The 17,772-nt window shown below is 44.5% G+C and overlaps 1 protein-coding gene across 1 annotated transcript in view; it reads right to left on the bottom strand.

The window, feature by feature from the left end:
• Positions 1-17,772, bottom strand: part of ENTPD7 (ectonucleoside triphosphate diphosphohydrolase 7) — a gene marked incomplete in the record, with an annotated part of 57,233 nt that overhangs the window by 27,549 nt on the left and 11,912 nt on the right. Inside the window, 2 exon segments of the mRNA XM_014591183.2 lie at positions 6,714-6,861; positions 7,372-7,577. Of these exon segments, the coding sequence (XP_014446669.1) occupies positions 6,714-6,861; positions 7,372-7,577 (354 nt within the window).

Raw genomic sequence — 17,772 nt, 5'->3', positions numbered from 1 at the left:
GTCCGGGACACGAACCACCGTCGACTACGTGGGAGTCCAGCGACATAGCCATTACACTGCTGGTTCCCTCTACTTGTATATCTTCGTGTGTTTATGTTTATTCTCTAATCCACAGTTGCCCCCTCCTCAGAGCACATGTTCATGTAAGACTCTTGTACATGGCCTTCCTGAAATGGGTGGCATATTTGGAGTATCTGCCAATGCCACAGACTAGGACCAGGTTTTGGCTGCAGTGGGGCTTCACCATTTTGGGCTTTTTAGCCTCAGGGTCAATCTTTTTTAACCTTGCCACTGGCATCAGCTTTCTTGGATTTTTCTCCTTGGTAACCTGCTTTGCAACTTTTTCACCCACCATCTTGTATAGTGGGAAAGAGAACTACAATTAACTTTTTAATCTCCTTTTCCATATTTTTGAGAGTTGACTTTTTTCATCTTTATAAAAACATTATTTGAAAAATCCAGATCCAAATCAAAATCTGAAGGTTAAAAAAAAAAAAGGGCAATTTGGGATAATGTTTGAAACTTAGTATCAATGAGTTGTTTCTCCTATCAAGTTTTAAGTATGTTACCAGCATTATCAGGTGAAAAAAAAAGGTAAGGAAATGAAGCTGGAAGTAATAATATGAAATCCAGAGAAAATTTTAGTTAAAAATAAGACCATTCAAGTGCTGGGCCCAATGGCTTGAAAAACACACCAGGTACATGTGTATGCATGCCCAAAATCCCAAGAGGAGAATGGAAAAGAAGAGACTGAGGTGTGGCCATCCACCCCTGGAAAGCGATGTCTCACTTTCCCTCTCTCTATCTCTCTCTAGTGAGTGCACACAACCTACAGCAAAAAATTAAAAAATAAAAAAATTTGTAGAATATGATACCTTTTATGTGAAAAACCAAAAATTAAACACTCTTCATGTACTATACAGAAGATAGAACCTTCATTTTCTCTTTTTTTTTTTTTTGAGAGGTTTTTGCCATAGGGTGCGTGCACTCGCCAGACAGACAGAGAGACAGAGAGACAGAATGCGAGAAATCACCCCCCAGGGGGGATGGCCACACCCCAATCCCTTCTCCTCCATTCTCCTCTTGGGATCACATGCGCTTGGCGTGGGTTTTAAGCCACCAGGTCTGGGACATGAACCACGGTCGACCATGTGGGAGTCCAGTGACATAGCCATTATGCTAACTGCTGGTCCCAGAACCTTCATTTTCTAAAATTCAATATTGTTGCTTTACTATGAAAATATCTAATGGCAAAATGTTGATAACATTTGAAGCTGGATGGTAGGTAAATAGGGATTCACATTCTATTTTTTCCACTTTTATATATGTTTGAAATTCCCTGTTATACATTTATTCATTCATTTATTCATTTCAGAGAGAGATTTTTGCTACAGGGCAGGTGCACTCACCAGAGAGACAGAAAGAAAGTGAGAAATCAGCCACTAGGGGGGAAAGGCCATACTGCGATTCCTTCTCTTCCATTCTCCTCTTGGGATTTTGGGCATGCATGCACATGCTCCCAATGTGAGTTTTAAGCCACCGGGTCCAGGACTTGAACTGCAGTCAACTATGTGGGAGTCCAGCGAGGTAACCATTATGCCGTCCACTAGTCCCAATACATTTATTTTTAATTACCACTTTGTATTAACTTTGTAATTTTTTTAAGATTATTTATTTCTTCCATGAGAGAGACAGACAGACACCCACTCTGACAGAATCTTCAGTCTGTAACCCATCTCTAGTCTCAGCCAGCCCCAGGTCACAGCCATAGGCAACACATCCAGTGTGTTCATGGAAGTCTCAGAACATGAACCCTGGGCCTTCCCATGTACATCCAACTGTATCACTGCTGCCCCACCATCTGGCCCCGTTTGTAATTTTTAAGAGCAGAATCCATCATGAAATAAAATAACCAAGGGGGGGGGTTGTTAGTAAAGGTCTTTGAGAAAGAAATATAACTAAGTGTTAATAAAGTCAAGATACAGTACAGGTTGGGACCAGCAGTTAGTGTAATGGCTATGTCGCTGGACTCCCACATAGTCTACCACGGTTTGAGTCCCAGACCCGGTGGCTTAAACTCATGCCGGGTACGTGTGCGTGCGTGCCCAAGATCCCGAGAGGAGAATGGAGGAGAAGGGATTGCGGCATGGCCATCACCCCCAGGGGGTGATTTCTCACTTTCTGTCTTTCTGTCTCTCTCTGTCTTCCTTGCGAGCGCACGCGCCCTATAGCAAAAACCTCTCCAAAAAAAAGAAAAAAAAAGATACAGTAAAGGTGATTCAACCCAATTTTGAACATTACTCACAAATGCTAATAAATTAGCAAAGCATTATTCATACAAAACAGGTTCCTGCCATGAGTCACATTATGTCAACAAGTAGCTTAGCCTTGGAGGTAGCGATGATTTTATAAGCCAAGAACAGATGTATGCATTATTGACAAAGGTGATCAGAAAAGAAGTTAAAAGAGATGAAGAGGCAAGTGATTTAAAAACCATTTAGATAAAATAAGTACTAATAGCGCTGAGCTTCCACACGGACAGCTAACATCTTAGCCCCCCAGTTTTGTTTGGATGGGAACTTCTTCGACAGAGGCAAGGCTGGCAGTGCCGGGAGATGAGGTAATTCTCTTTCGCTCCAGACAAACAAAAGGTGCTCAAATACCAACCAGCTTCCTCTGCTCGGCCCTGTAGCCAGCTCTGCCTTTTGGATCTTCAAATCAGCTTTTTCTGTGGCTCTCCTTGATTATGAGACTTCAGGCCGTTCACAGACTTCATGATATGGCACCTGCTCCACCCCTGGCGACCATCTGTATTTTCCCCAGAGTGTCTAAAATTGTGAATGATGGAAATACGCTGGCCCAGCTGTGGTGGCACAGTACTGACCGGAAGAAGGGCAGGAAGCCACATGGCCAACTGTGGGTCTGCACCCTGAGTCAGCCTGAGCTGGACTAGCTGGAGGACTAGGGAGAGGGGACTGTGGTGTGAGGGGCTGCCTATCTATCTCTGCTATGCTCTCTTCTACATGCCCTCTCTCATGACAGAAAGAAATAACACTTTAAACATCAAAAGTAAAAAAATTCTAAATTGCCTGCACAAAATGATTTTTATAAAGAATTATTTTCTTTAACTTTATTTATTTATTTACTTATTTTTTATTTTGACCAGAGAGGCACGAAGTGAGAGAGCGAGAGAGGGAAAGTGAAAAAGTAAACCACCAGGTCCAGGACTTGAACTGCGGTTGGACATGTGGGACCCAGTGCCCTGAACCACCACACCATCTACTGGCCCACATGCACAGAATGGTTACAACTTTGTAGACAGAGTCTATATATATAATGTAGACTCTGTACATTATATAAATGTACAGAGAAAGGATTGTGACAAAATAAAGGGTTTTTTTATTTTGGTTTTTTAAAATAATTATTTTATTTAATTTTACTTATCATTATTACTTTTAAAATTTGACCAGAGAGAAACAGAGAGAGGGAGAAAACGAGAAAGTAAGCCGGCAGGTCTGGGACTTGAACCTGTCAGCCACATGGGAGTTCAGCACCTTAATCACACAAGCTACCTGCTGGCTCCGGAACAGTTTTGATAGTGAAGTAGAAGGTTTTTTGTTTTGTTTATTTTAAAAATTATCCTCTAATTATATAAAGTTGTAGCTGGAGGATTTAAAGTTTGATTTTAAACATATGTAAAAACAAAGCACATATTTAAAAGACCAAGATTTATTGGGAAATAAACAAAGAACTAAAAGGTCTCTCATACTGACAGCTGCTTATCTGAATAATCTGCTTCTCAACAGTAAACCAGACAGTAAGCCAGAAACCATATGTCTGAGCTGCAGGATAGAAGCCCACTGAAAAAAGCACTGCCATGTTAACATTTCTGCCATACCTGGCACAAGCAGCCTGGGGACCTTTGTGCATGGCTGAGGTTTATGATACTGTTTTAAAGAAAGAAAAGGCCGGATATAAAAAGTAAGCTTTTTACAGAGATCTGACCTAAATAAGCTCAGTCCCAGTGGCACATGCTGCTAAGACTCCATGCTCCACAGAGCAAGGCCACGTAGGAGGCCCAGGCAGGATCCCAGTCCCACCTAAAAGCTGGGCATGGTGGAGCATGCCTGTACTCCTGAGGCAGGAGGACTTCAACCTCAGGGCTGGCCTGGCCACCACAGTGAGACCCCATCTGAAAAAGAACCAGGGGCCCAGACACTGGAGATCCAAGATCCCGGGACAAGAGTGGAGAAGAGACTGCAGCATGGCCCTCCTCCCAGGGGGGTGACTTCTCACTTTCCCTCTCACTGTCTCTGTCTCTCTCCAGCCAGCACACGCACGCTGAGGCAAAAACCTCTACAAAAAAAAAGGAGAGGCTAAGAACTTAAACGGCCAATTCTCAGAGAGGAAATACAAATAGCCAGTAGGTATTTGAATATGAATATTTCAGTCAACGAAGATATGAAAAAATGCAAACATCACTAGTCATCAGAGAAATGCAAATCAAAACCACACACCTGTCAGGATGGCTATGACCAAAAATACAAAAGACAAGTCCTGGTGAGGCTAGGGAGAAACTAGAACCCCTGCACACTGCTGGGGGGAATGCAAAAATAGTGCAGCCGTATGGAGTTTCCTCAGAAAAGGAAAACTAGAACTACCGTATGACTCAGCAATCCCACCTATGGGTATTTACCCAAACTGACTGAAATCGGGATCTCAGAGAGAAACACTCCTGTCCACTGCAGCAATATTCACAATAGCCAAGATATGAAAACAATTTAAACGTCCACTGACAGACAAATGGGTAAAGGGCCAGCCCATGGCCTGGTCGGGGAGGCAGCTGGATCCCACATGGCTGACAGTTCGAGTCCTGGACCCAGGGGCTTAAGAAACAGCTGGGCACATGCGTGTACCCAAAGTCCCGAGAAGAGAATGGAGGAGAAAGGGCTGCAATGTGGCCATCTTCCGGAGGAGTGGTTTCTTACTCTCCTCCATCCCACAGTGAGTATACATACCCAATAGCAAATTAAAAAATAATAATAATAATAAGTACAGGGTCAGCCCTGTAGCCTAGTGGTATTAGGAGCCAGATCCCACATGGCCAACTGCAGTTCAAATCTCAGCCCCGGCAGTTTACAAACCACACGAGGCACGTTTGTCTGACAGGGTGCAGAAATGGAGGAAGAGGGACTGCAGCATGACTGGACTCCACTGGGGGTGCTTTCTCTCTCTCTCTCTCTCTCTCTCTGTCTGTCTGTCTGTCTGTCTTTCTCCAGCAAGCACACAGGGACCTTTTGGCAATTAAGAAAATAATAAAGAAAAAAATCAGGAAGTTCACCCAATCTCACATTGATAATATTGACTGATGTAGAAAGCATCAAAGGTAAGAAATCATAAAGAAGCAGGGCCAACAGGTGGCATGGTGGTTAAGGGCCCTGAACTCCCCCATGGTTAACAGCGGTTCAAGTCCCAGACCTGGCGGCTTGCTTTCTTACTCCCCCCTGCCCTTGTCCCTCTCTGGTCAAATTAAAATAAAAAAATAAATAAGTAAAACAATACTTTAAAAAAAAAAAAAAAGAAAGAAAGAAAAGAAACCATAAAGAAGCAGAGATCTTGGGACCAGCAGTTAGCATAATGGCTATATCGCTGGATTCCCATGTAGTTGACTGCAATTCGAGTCCCGGAACCCGTGGCTTAAACTCACGCCGGGCGTGTGTGTGCGTGCCCAGGATCCCGAGAAGAGAGTGGAGAAGAGACTGCGGTGTGGCCATCCCCCTGGGGGGTGATTTCTCGCTTTCTGTCTCTGTCTCTCTCTGTCTGGCAAGCGTACGCGCCCTATGGCAAAAAAAAAACCTCCAAAAGAAAAAAAGAAGCACAGAGATCTGACCTAAATATATCCTCTTCTTCCTTCACTTCTTCTTCTAATGCAGGAGGAGAAATCAGGTGGCAAGATGCCAGGCTGAATTGCCAAGGTCAAGTGGAGAAAGACTTAACCGGCCAAGGTTGAGAAAACTGGTCTACAGCAACAGACAATGACCTCTGCAGTAGCAGCGAGCAGGAGGGACTCACCAGGCATCACCAGGGACCCACATGAAGGTACAGAGAGGCAGGCTTTCTACCAGGGCCCTCCTGCCAGCCCTAGGTTTCCAGTTCCTCCAGTGACCCTCCCATGACCTTTCTGTAAGGACGCTCTCCCTCTAGGTGCCTCGCGATACAAATTTATCACCATCAACCCCACTCCCAATCCTCACTCCAAACTAAGGATCACTATGGCCACCTCGGATTGATAGTGATCCCAAAGAAGCCAGTGACATGACGGTGTGAGTGACTAACTGCAATGGTGGGGTACACTGCTGGCCCCGCTCTGCCTCGGAGCAAGGAGTTGTCTAGTGTGCCCTGTGAACTCTGCATGGCGCTCCATCTCCAGACCATGAGCCACATGAGGCTACACGGCTCGCCCCAGTACTTACACAGCACGTTTTCTTTACCCATTCATCTGTCAGTGGACATTTGCTCCCACCCTTGGCTACCGTGAATAATGCTACAATGAAACGGGAGCGCCACCACCTCTTTGACAGGCTGATTTCAATTATTTCAGGTAACTGAGCATCCCACCTCCAGGCCAGGGAACTCGGAGGATGCTGCCTGGACCTGGCCTTTCAACTCCTGTGCCACCTGTCTCCTGGGGTTCAGACCCCACGTCTCACCTTTCAGGGAGAAGCCGCATGCCTGCTGTGCACAGGATGTACAGGGGGGTCTCCTTGTGCTTCTTCACAGGCACGTGCGCAGCAGCAAAGCTCAGCAGAGGACGAAGGTAATCGCTGGCATGTTCTGGAGTGTCTGCCATTGCAGAGATTCCTTAAAGGAGACAGAATGTTTTCTTTAAAAAGCAGATCACAGAGACCAGCAGATGGCATAATGGTTCCGTTGCTAAACTCCCACGAAGTCAGCCAGGGTTTGAATCCCGGACCTGGCAGCTTAAAACTCACACTGGGCACTTGTGCGTGCATGCCTAAAATCCTGTGAGGAAAATGGAGGAGCAGGGATTGCAGCGTGACCAGCTCCCTGGGGGTGATTTCTCACTTTTTGTATCTCTGTCAGTCTCTGTCTTTCCAACAAGTGAATGTGCCCTATAGCAAAAATTTCTTTTTAAAAAGAAAATAGATCACATTGGCTCAGAAAACTGATACCTGCAAAGGTCTCCAGAAGGTCCTACACATTTACTGGCCTGAGACGAGAAAATGGACAATAAATGAGATATCCCTCCCATTACCCAGACTCTCAAGAAGTAGAGGGTGGCTTGCTTTCTCTCACCCATGCCTGCAGGAGATACAAGAAATTGACAATGAAATATGTCCTTGTTAGTACCTGGCTTGATTTTTTTAACCACTGGCTGGCTGTTGCGATCTCTCATCTGTTTGATGTCCAGCAAGTCATGGGGGTTCCCATTATGTCTGGGCCAGAAGTAAACGAAGATCCGGGAGCCGCTGCTGCCACAGTCCACAACTAGGCCGTAACTCAGGTTTGGGTCTTCAGTGTCAGTAGCTTCGAGGTCCCCTACTCGAGCCAAGTACCTACGCAGGGCAGAGAGAGGAATCAGTGCTAAGCAGCCAGGCCCACAAAAGGCACCAGGCCTCGCCGCACTGGTTCACAGTCTTCACTAAGTGCCTGCGAAGCCAGGACAAAGCAGTGCAAAGCAGGGAGAAACCGAACAACGCTGACCACGTGTGCTGGAGGATACCGAACAATAGCTGGTCTGCCAGAGGCCACTGAAATCAGGTAACAAGAGCATGCCCAGAAGAGCCCCCCAAAGGCCCCATGTTTGGGGGCAGTTCTAAAACTGGCTGGAGTAGCAAGTCTTTTACAAAGCACTGTAGAGTCTGTAGGCCTGAGTGAAGAACTGGCTTGTGTTAAGTGCCGCTAAGTTGCAGGACGTTTTGTTATACACACTAGGTAGCTGAGACCTTCTTAATCATTGCCTGTCTAGCTATCTATCCTTTCTGTATATAAGAATAAAGAATACTGTGAGATCATTAGCGCTTAATGTGTGGGTCTAGGTGATAGTATTTTTATTTTTATTTTTTATCTTTTGTTTTGTTTAATTTGCTAGAGGGTATGTGTGCTCACTGGAGAGAGATAGAGAGAGAGAGAGAGAGGGAGAGAGAGAGAGAAAGCATCCCCCCTTAGAGGGCCACACAACAATTCCTTCTTCTCCATTTTCCTCTTGGGATTTTGGTATGTGCATGCACACACACAGTGTGTTTTTTCAAGCCACTTGGTCTGGGACTCGAACTACATAGTCAGCCATTTGATATCCAGCCTCCTTAATCACAATGCCACTGCCTGGCCTGTTTTTTTTTTTTTTTTTTTTTTTGGGGGGGGCGCGTATAGGATGTATGCACTCGTCAGAGGAAGGGGGGTAAGGAGAGAAATCACCCCCGGGGGATGACCATGTCACAATCCCTTCTCCTCCACTCTCCCCTCAGGATTCTGGGTATGCATGCACACATGCCCAGAATCCAGGCCTCAAATGCGAAGAGAGCCATGTGGGGTCCAGCACCTGACCTCCACACCACCTGCTAGCCCCATGGCCAGGTTTCTTTTTGTCCTTGCTCTGTACCTATCTCCTAGAATTACATTAATTATATTAATAAAAACTGTATTTCATATTGCATAAAACTATTATCTTCTAAATCTTTTACAATATTTTGTAGATATAAAAAGACTGAGATGCATATAGATTATAAAGAATAACAATAAAGCAAATACCTGTCTACTCACTATTCATTAAAAGAAAAAGGTTACCCCCTCAAAAAAAGGAGTGGGGACCAGCTATTGGCGTAATGGCTGTCGTTGGACTCCCATGTAGTCGACCGCGGTTTGAGTTCCAGACCCAGTGGCTTAAACTCACGCCGGGCGCGTGTGCGTGTGTGCCCAAGATCCGGAGAGGAGAATGGAGGAGAAGAGACTGCGGCGTGGCCATCCCCCCTGTGGGGTGATTTCTCGCTTTGTGCCTCTCTGTCTCTCTCTGTCTTTCAGGCCATCACATGAGCCCTATAGCAAAAACTTCTCAAAAAAAAGCTATGCTTTCTTTCTTTCTTTTTTTTATTTTTTTTAAGAGTACTTCCAAACCTTAGTACGTTAGTACTTTGTTTTGGGATTTTTTTTTTTTTAGATTATCATTCCAAGATATCTGATTGACAGCATAAAGATGGAACAAAACAAGGAGCGACCGTGGACCACACAGTTTGGAGTCTCAGCTCTATCACTCTCTTTCTTTTTTTTTTTTTTGAGAGGTTTTTGCTATAGGGCACGTGTGCTCGCCAGACAGACAGAGACAGAGAGACAGAGAGCGAGAAATCACCCCCACGGGGGGATGGCCATGACGCAATCCCTTCTCCTCCATTCTCCTCTCGGGATCTTGGGCACGCACATACACGCGCCCAGCCTGAGTTTTAAGCCACCAGGTCCGGGACTCGAACCACGGTCGACTACGTGGGAGTCCAGCGACATAGCCATTACGCTAACTGCTGGTCCCTCAGCTCTATCACTTTCTATTCTCTGTGACATTCAGCAAGTGACTGAACTCCCTCAGACTGTTTCCTCATCTGTAAAACAAGGAGAGCTCAGAGCACCCACAGAGGAAAAACCGTGTTGAGCCATTAGGCAATGCCGCTGCTACTGTTAACAGAATAATTATTGTGAAAGCAAACAGTAAAAGACACTCTGGAGAAAAGGGCTAAAAAGTCTAGAGAGGAAAGAAGGTGAAGAGTTGGTAAGGAGGGGGGCGGATGCTGTGCGGTGGTAAAACTCTGACCTGACCCACAGGTGAAGTTGCAGGTTCACATCTGGAGACGGTCCTCTATGTGCTAGGCAGGTGGGTGTCCCTGATCTAGGACTAGCTGGAGCTGGGGGTTGGACGGGGGTTGCAGCATAAAGACCCTATGGGGAGTCTCTCTCTCTCCGCGCCTCCCTCTTCTAGAAGAGATAAATAAACAAACTTAAAAAAAAAATTGACAAGACATATCTGAGTCTTAATAGCAAAGTTCCCTCAGAACCTCAGGGTCTGAAAGTCCGCGTATCACTGACTCCCCTTCAATAGCTTCACTTAAAGAGGAGCCTAGTGAGAATGGATGTTAGTTTTTTTATTTTTGCTTTTTAAATTTTGCTATAGGACATGTGCCTATAGAGAGACACAGAGAGAGAGAGTAAGCAAGAAATCACTCCCCAAGGGGATGACCACACTGCATCCCTTCTCCTCCATTCTTTTCTTGGGATTTGGAGCACACACACACACACAGTTCTCCAAGCTGCTGATCCAGGACTCAAACCACACAGTCAGCCAGGTGGGATGTGGCCTCTTTAACCACTATGCCACAAGCTAGCCCAAAGACTTTTAGTTTGTTTATACAGAAAACAACTCTTTATTGGAAAAGAGGACATAGTACATGATAGATTACATTTTTTTACTTCTAAATTGCCTTTTTTAGAATTGTTTAAGTTTATTTATTACTATTTTTCAATTTGCTAGGAAGCATGTGCAAGAGAGAGAGAGAACAAGAGAGAGAGAGAACAAGAGAGAGAGAGAGAGAAAGTGAGAAACCAAGCTGCCAGGTCCAAGACTTGAACTGTGGTTAGCCATGCAGGAGTTTGGCACCTTAACCACCATGCTACCCGCTGGCCCCCTCTAAATTGCTTTTAATTTGGATAAGTATTACTGAACAAGTATCACTGTAATTGAACTACTAACATCCTGAAAGCGATGCTGCAATTGTTTCCAAATATTGCTAACCTTCCTGCCTTCCATCTGCCCTGTTCATCCAACATTGTCTTTAGTCCTGATTCCTCTATCACAAAGCCCTTACACAGAAGCCCCTCAGAACCAGGTTTTGAGAAGCCTGAGGCTAAGACCACCTGGAGGGCTTCTTTTTCTAAAAAAAGATTCAACATTGCAAATACAAAAGAGTCCTGTGCACGTGAGGGGGTCTTAAAGTGTAGGTATCACTAGCTTCATAGTAAATCCATCTCTGACCAGAACACAGCCTTTGATCAAGCTAGCCTGTGTTTCTGAGGATAATCACATTGTTATACAGACCAGAGTTTCTTACTCTGGACAGAAAAGCAAATTTCATTAAAAGAGGAGCAAGTGTGGGGGCCAGCTGATTGCGTAATGGTTATATCGTTGGACTCCCACGTAGTCATCTGCAGTTTGAGTCCCAGACCCAGGGACTTGAAACTCGCGCTGGGCATGTGTGCAAGCACGCCCAGGATTCCAAGAGAATAATAGAGGAGAAAGGATTGCGGTGTGGCAATTCCCCTGGAGGGGGGTGATTTCTCCCTCTCTGTCTCTCCTTGTCTCTTTGGCAAGTCCTCTTTCTCTCTCTGTCTCTCCAGCAAACGCACATGCCCTATAGCAAAATCTCTCTCTTAAAAACAAACAAACAAACAAAAAACAAACAAACAAAAAAAAAACAGCAAGTGGGGCCTGCAGGTGGTATGGTGGTTAGGGCACTGGACTCCCACAATGGCCAATAGCGGTTTGAGTCCTGGACCTGGCAACTTGCTTTCTCGCTCTCTTTTGCTTTCTCTGTGTGTTTCTCTTTGATGAAACAGAAGAAGAAGAAAGAAGAAGAAGAAAGAAGAAAGAAGAAAGAAGAAAGAAGAAAGAAGAAAGAAGAAAGAAGAGAGGAAGAGGAGGAGGAAGAAGAGGAGAAGAAGAGGAAGAAGAGGAGGAGAAGAAGAGGGGAGGAAAAGGAAAAAGAGGAAGAGGAGGAAGAAGAGGAAGAGGAAAAAGAAGAGGAAAAGGAAGAAGAAGAGGAGAAAGAGGAAGAGGGAGAAGAAATAAAATTAAATAAATAATTATTTAGAAATTAAAACAAACAAAACAAAACAAAACAAAAACAAGAGCAGGTAGGACTGGCCACAGCCTAGTGGTTAAGGCAGCTGGATCCCATGTGGTTGACCACTGTTCAAATCCTGCCCCCAACATCTTGAAAAACACGCCGGGCACATGCACGAGTGCTTAAAATCCTGACAGAATGGAGCAACGGAAAAGGGAATGCAGCCTGACCGCACTCCACTGAGAGCGCTTTCTCCCTCCCCCTCTGTCTGTCTTTCTGTCTTTCTGGTGAGTACATACACTTTGACAACTAAAAAATAAGAAAAGCATGTAGAAATAGTTCTAAAACCAAAAAGCAGAGCTGGGTAACTGTCCTCTCCTACAATGAGAGATGCAGTTTTTTCCCTTTTCATTTTGCTATAGGCCATGTGTGCTCATGAGGGAGAGAAGGAAAGTGATCACCCACCAAGAGCAGTGGCCGCCATGATCCCTTCTGTTCCATTCTAGACTTTGGACAAACGCACTCAGCATGATTTTCTAGCCAGAGTCTGAGAATCAGATCACACAGTGGGCCATGTGAGATCCCACCGCCTTAACCTGCATGCCACCTGCTGGTCTCAAAATGCAGTTTTTAAGAGAAAAGAACACACGTTTGAGTTTCAATGTAATGCACTGAATTATTGCATAGGGTAGGGACCAAGGACATTTTTTTCTACATCTGAGATGGGAAGTGAGTTGTGGGAAATGAAACAGGTGGCGAAAACCTGTTGCACACTGAAAAGTTCACAGTCACAAAGAGTCCATTTCCCCACATATCTTATCATGCTAATCAAATTACTGGGCTGCCCTGGCCTCAGAATCCACCAATCAACCCACAGCAGCTCACTTTCATCACAGGGAAGCTGGGCAGAAGACTGGGTGCAAGCCGCAGGACTCCTGCCAATACTGACCACGCAAGAGGCCACAGATAAAAAAGGAGGCGGCAGAAAGCTCCCCCACCCTGCCCAGGACTGCTCTTTTTCCACGACAGCAGTCTTCCTCCTCCACATGCTTCACAGATCTCTCCCTGCTTCCCGTCTCTGAAAGCCGCTCCCTCTGCTGCCTTCCGGCTCCCATTCCCTTCTGCCTATTGATTACCCTTCCTCTAGAGTATTGGTTCTCAAAACATTTGAGCCTCACAACTCCTTCATATCTAACAACAACTGAACCTTAGGGAGCTTCTGTATACATGGGTTACAGCTATCTGTAAACTACATTAGAAAATAAAACAGAAATTTAAAAAAATAGTAATTCATGTCAATAAAACAAATTCATAACATATTAACAATGTATTTTCTAATTATTTAATTTTTATTTATTCATTCATTTATTTTAATTTGACCAGAGAGAAAGAGAGGGGAAGTGACAAAGCAAGCCACCAGGTCTGAGATTTGAATCATGGTCAGCCATGTGGGAGTGTCTAGCACCTTAACCACCATGCCGCCCACTGGCCCCTAATAATGTATCTTTATTTAAAAAACATTTTCTAAAATAAAAAAAACACACACACACACATTTGACAAATCATTGTTCTATAGCCTTGCACATCTCTTCAGTGTCTGAATTAGCAGAAGACAGCTAGAATCTCGTAGTTGCTTCTACATGCAATCTGTTACGTTACTCAAGTATCTGCTGGGAAATCTAGCCTCACAGACATGTTGTTAGAAAAGAAAGGAGTATTTTAACAGTCCTTTCAGATCATTATGGATATTCTCCTTCTTTTTTATTTTAATTTTCTTTCGCTATAGAGATAATGCACTCCCTGGAGAGACAGAGAGAGAGAAAGAGCAACTCCCAGAGGTCCCGGCAGGTAGCGTGGTGGTTAAGGGCACTGGACTCCCCCATGGCCAACTGCAGTTTGAGTCCCAGATCTGGTGGCTTGCTCTCTCACTCCCCCTGCCCCCAACCTCTCTCTCGCTCTCACTCTCGCTTGTCCCTCTCTGGTCAAATTAAAATAAATAAATAAATGAATAAATAAAGTTAAATAAAATAATTCTTTAGAAAAAAGAAAGCAAGCAAGCAACTCCCAGGGAGGACAGTCACATCGCAATCCCTTCTCCTCCATTCTCCTTTCAGGATTTTGGGCATACATGCACACATGCCTGGCACGTTTTTCAAGTCACTGGGTCCAGGACTTGAATTGTGCAGTCAGCCAAGTAGGATCCAGCCACCTTAACCACCATGACACTAGCTGGCCCTGGATATTCTTCTTTATACTATACTAAAACTCAACAAGTGGAGTGTCTTAAAGATTAGTTATAATTGGAATCTGAAACTCTGTCAAAGAATTTTTCGTATGCTACCACTAAAATCCATTATTATTTTAAGTTTGCAACAGGGTGCATGTGCTTGCCAGAAGAGAGACAGACTGAGAGAGACAGAAAGTGAGAAAGCACAACCTCCCCCCCACACACACACACACACGCACAAACAAGAGGGCATGGCCGCAATGCAATCCCTTTTCTTCCATTATCCTCTTGAGATTTGGGTATACATGCACACGCAGCCACCATGTTTTTCAAGCTGCCAGGTCCAGGGCTCAAACTGTTTATTCGGTCATGTGGAATCCAGCCACCTTAACCACCACACCTCCAGATGGCCTCCTAAAATCCATTGTATCTTGCACTTTGAATGGCCTTTTACTCAGGCATAATTTTCTAACACCATATATTGGAAAATATTGGTTCACTAAGTTATGCAGCTCTAACTTTGATATGTTAATTCTACAATGTCAAAAAAAATTAATAAATACCATCATCAATCTTACTCAGAAACACTTAAGTATTAGGAAGCTATTAAACTCAGTGACAGATATAAGTTTTGAAAATTCTAATTTCCACTCGGAAGTTCAAATTTTTTGAAAATTTTATTTATTCATTCATTTATTTTTCATTTGACAGGGAGAGACAGAGAGGGAGAGAGAGAGAGAGAGAGAGGAAGAGAGAGGAAGTGAAAAAGCAAGCCACCACGCGCAGGACTTAAACCACGCTCAGCCACGTGGGAGTGTCCAGCACCCCAACCACCATGCCACCTGCTGGTCCCCAATTTTTTTTTTAATGCTATAAGGCACATGCACTCGCCAGAGACAGAGGGTGGGGGGGAAGTGAGAAAGCGCTCAAGGGATGGGGGGGAGAATGACCACAAAACAACCCTTCCCCCTTCTCTTCCATTTTCCTCTTGGGATTTTGGGCACACAGACATGGGCACCAGCACATTTTTAAGCTGCTGGGTCCGGGATTCAAACAGCAGTTGGTCATATGTATCCAGTTGCTTTAACCACAAAGTCACTTGGCTGGCCTGGAAGTTATAGGGCACATGTACTCACTGAAGAGACAGAGAGAGACAGAGACAGATCTGCGATCTTGGGCACGAATGCATATGTGTGCCGCATGAATTTCAAGCTGCCTGATCCAGGACTCAAACCATGGCCGGCCACGTGGAAATCCAGTGCATTAACCACTATGCCACCTGCTGGCCCCTGAAGTTCAAATTTTATCATTGGCAATACATACTGACTGTTGCCCTCCTTAAAGTAACAGCTGTACTTAATTCATTTTCAAGAAATATCTAAAAAACACTCAAGTCTGACAATCACAGTTTTTCTGATCTTCATTCCTTCGAGTAAAGAAGTGTCCCATGATAAAACCAGCAGTACAGAGCTGTTGATTTGTTACTAATCGCTCCATATCCATGTAGAGCTACCTGCAAAATTGATTTTCTTAGAAAGCTTCAAGTTTTCCAAAATGTCCTGTTAACCTCTCTCATTCCTATAAGTGACTTTACAGCTCTGATTCTGTGCAACTCAGCTTTGCTTCCTCTTCCCTTAGAAGGCTGCACGTGTGCACTGGCGAAAAGGTCAACTGACATTAGCTCACGAGGGAGGGCGACAGGACCGATAGGACAGGACCAGGTGCCCACGTACCTTACACTTCCCATCTGAGTTTGATCATCACTCTGACCAATTAGGCAGCAGAAGTCTCATCGTTCTTATTTTGCATACGAAAGTAACTGAAGAACAGTTTTGCCCTCTGGGAAATAATCGCATCACTACCCTTTTCTGGAATTCTGATCTCTTACGAGCTAGCCAGGCTTTTACTTTCAGCTGCCTGGAACCCTTCCTCTGTCATAGACCGCTGGTCCTTCCCTGAATTTCATCACGTGTGATGTGCGGTCCTGGCCTCGGCCATCATGGTCTATTACTAAGACTCGCACCGCTGAGCCCCCTGCTTTGCTGATGCTGCACTAAAATGATCTCTAAGGAGGGCCGAAAGCCCAAGAAAAAAGTTCTGAGAGCTTTGGAATCCCTTACATCTGCTTTCTTGGACGGTCTCATTCTCCACCGCAAATTCATCCCCACACCACCCACACGGACCCTCTCTATCTGAGAAACAGCTTTCCCTCTGGTCAGTGTTGAGTCAATGAAAAGATAGTCAGCCACAAATATATCACCCAAGGCAGAACTGGAAGACAATGGCTTTTCACTGCCATTATTCTGAAAACATTAACAGCATTAGAGCTGTAATACACCAAACCATTAGCAGGTTTACAACATCAACACTAATTATACCACTTTCAGAATTCAGATAGAACGAGGTGACATGCCAAGCCAATTAAGGGGACCCACATCAGTAGAGGGCTATTAGCTTCTGCTGAACAGCATATTTTTGAACTCTGTTCAAGGCTCAAAACCAAATATAAATGACATTCTAGTTAAAGTAGCTGCCCATGAATGATGACAGTAATACATGCCCAGAAAAGCATTTTGTTAGGTGATTGCTTACCTCGTAATGAGATTAACAGAGCAGACAAGAACCTATGTAATTTAAAGTCCTTCTTGTAAAAATACTCTAAATGTGGGACCAGCACTTAGCGTAATGGCTGTCGCTGGACTCCCATGTAGTCGACCACAGTTTGAGTCCTGGACCCGATGGCTTAAGTCTCACGCAGGGAGCGTGTGCGTGCGTGCCCAAGATCCCGAGAGGAGAATGGAGAAGGGATTGCGGCATGGTCATCCCCCCTGGGGGGTGATTTCTCACTTTCTGTCTCTGTGTCTCTCTGTCTGGCGAGTGCATGTACCCTATAGCAAAAACCTCTCAAAAAAGAAAAAGAAACTCACGCTGGGTGTGTGTGCATGCGTGCCCAAGATCCTAAGAGAAGAGTGAAGGAGAAGGGATTATGGCATGGCCATCCCCCCCGGCGGGTGATTTCTCATTTCTGTCTCTCTGTCTCTGATGAACACATGCACCCTATAGCAAAAATCTCCCCAAAATAATAATAAAAAAAAGTTTTAAAAAAAATACTCTAAATGCCATCAACACCATCCAGATCAAATAAATAAATGTAATAAATCTCTTCATTTCACCAGCAAGAATTTCTGAATTCGCTAGGCATAAGAACCCTTCATTTCATCTGTATATCATGAGGTTGATTGTTTTTATTTGTTTTGGTTTTATTTGTTTTTCTCATTGCCAGAGAGTGCATGCTCTTATCAGAGAGAGATAAGAGAAAGGGGGGAGGGAATGCACAATGTATGGTCGCATTGCAACCCCTTCTCCTCCATTTCTCCATCCAGTTAGGAGTTGGAGCACCCACACCTAGGCACCTGACATGTTTTTCAAGCCTCCAGGGCTGGGATTCATATCATGGTTGGTCATTGAGACCTGGCTCCCTTAATCACTAGAGTGTAGGTAGGGTCAGACCTATCCTTTTTTTTTTTTTTAAAAGAATTATTTTATTTAACTTTATTTATTTTAATTTGACCAGAGAGGATAGAGGGAAAGTGAGAAAGCAAGCCACCAGGTCCGGGACTCGAACCATGATTAGCCATATGGGAGTCCAGCGGCCTTAACCTAAGCCACCTGCTGGGCCCCAGACCTATCCTTTTTTTTTTT

The sequence above is a fragment of the Tupaia chinensis genome, unplaced genomic scaffold (genome assembly GCF_000334495.1).
Source record: "Tupaia chinensis unplaced genomic scaffold, TupChi_1.0 Scaffold000539_1, whole genome shotgun sequence".
Lineage (NCBI taxonomy): Eukaryota > Metazoa > Chordata > Mammalia > Scandentia > Tupaiidae > Tupaia > Tupaia belangeri.
This window is presented reverse-complemented; position numbering and strand designations above follow the sequence as displayed.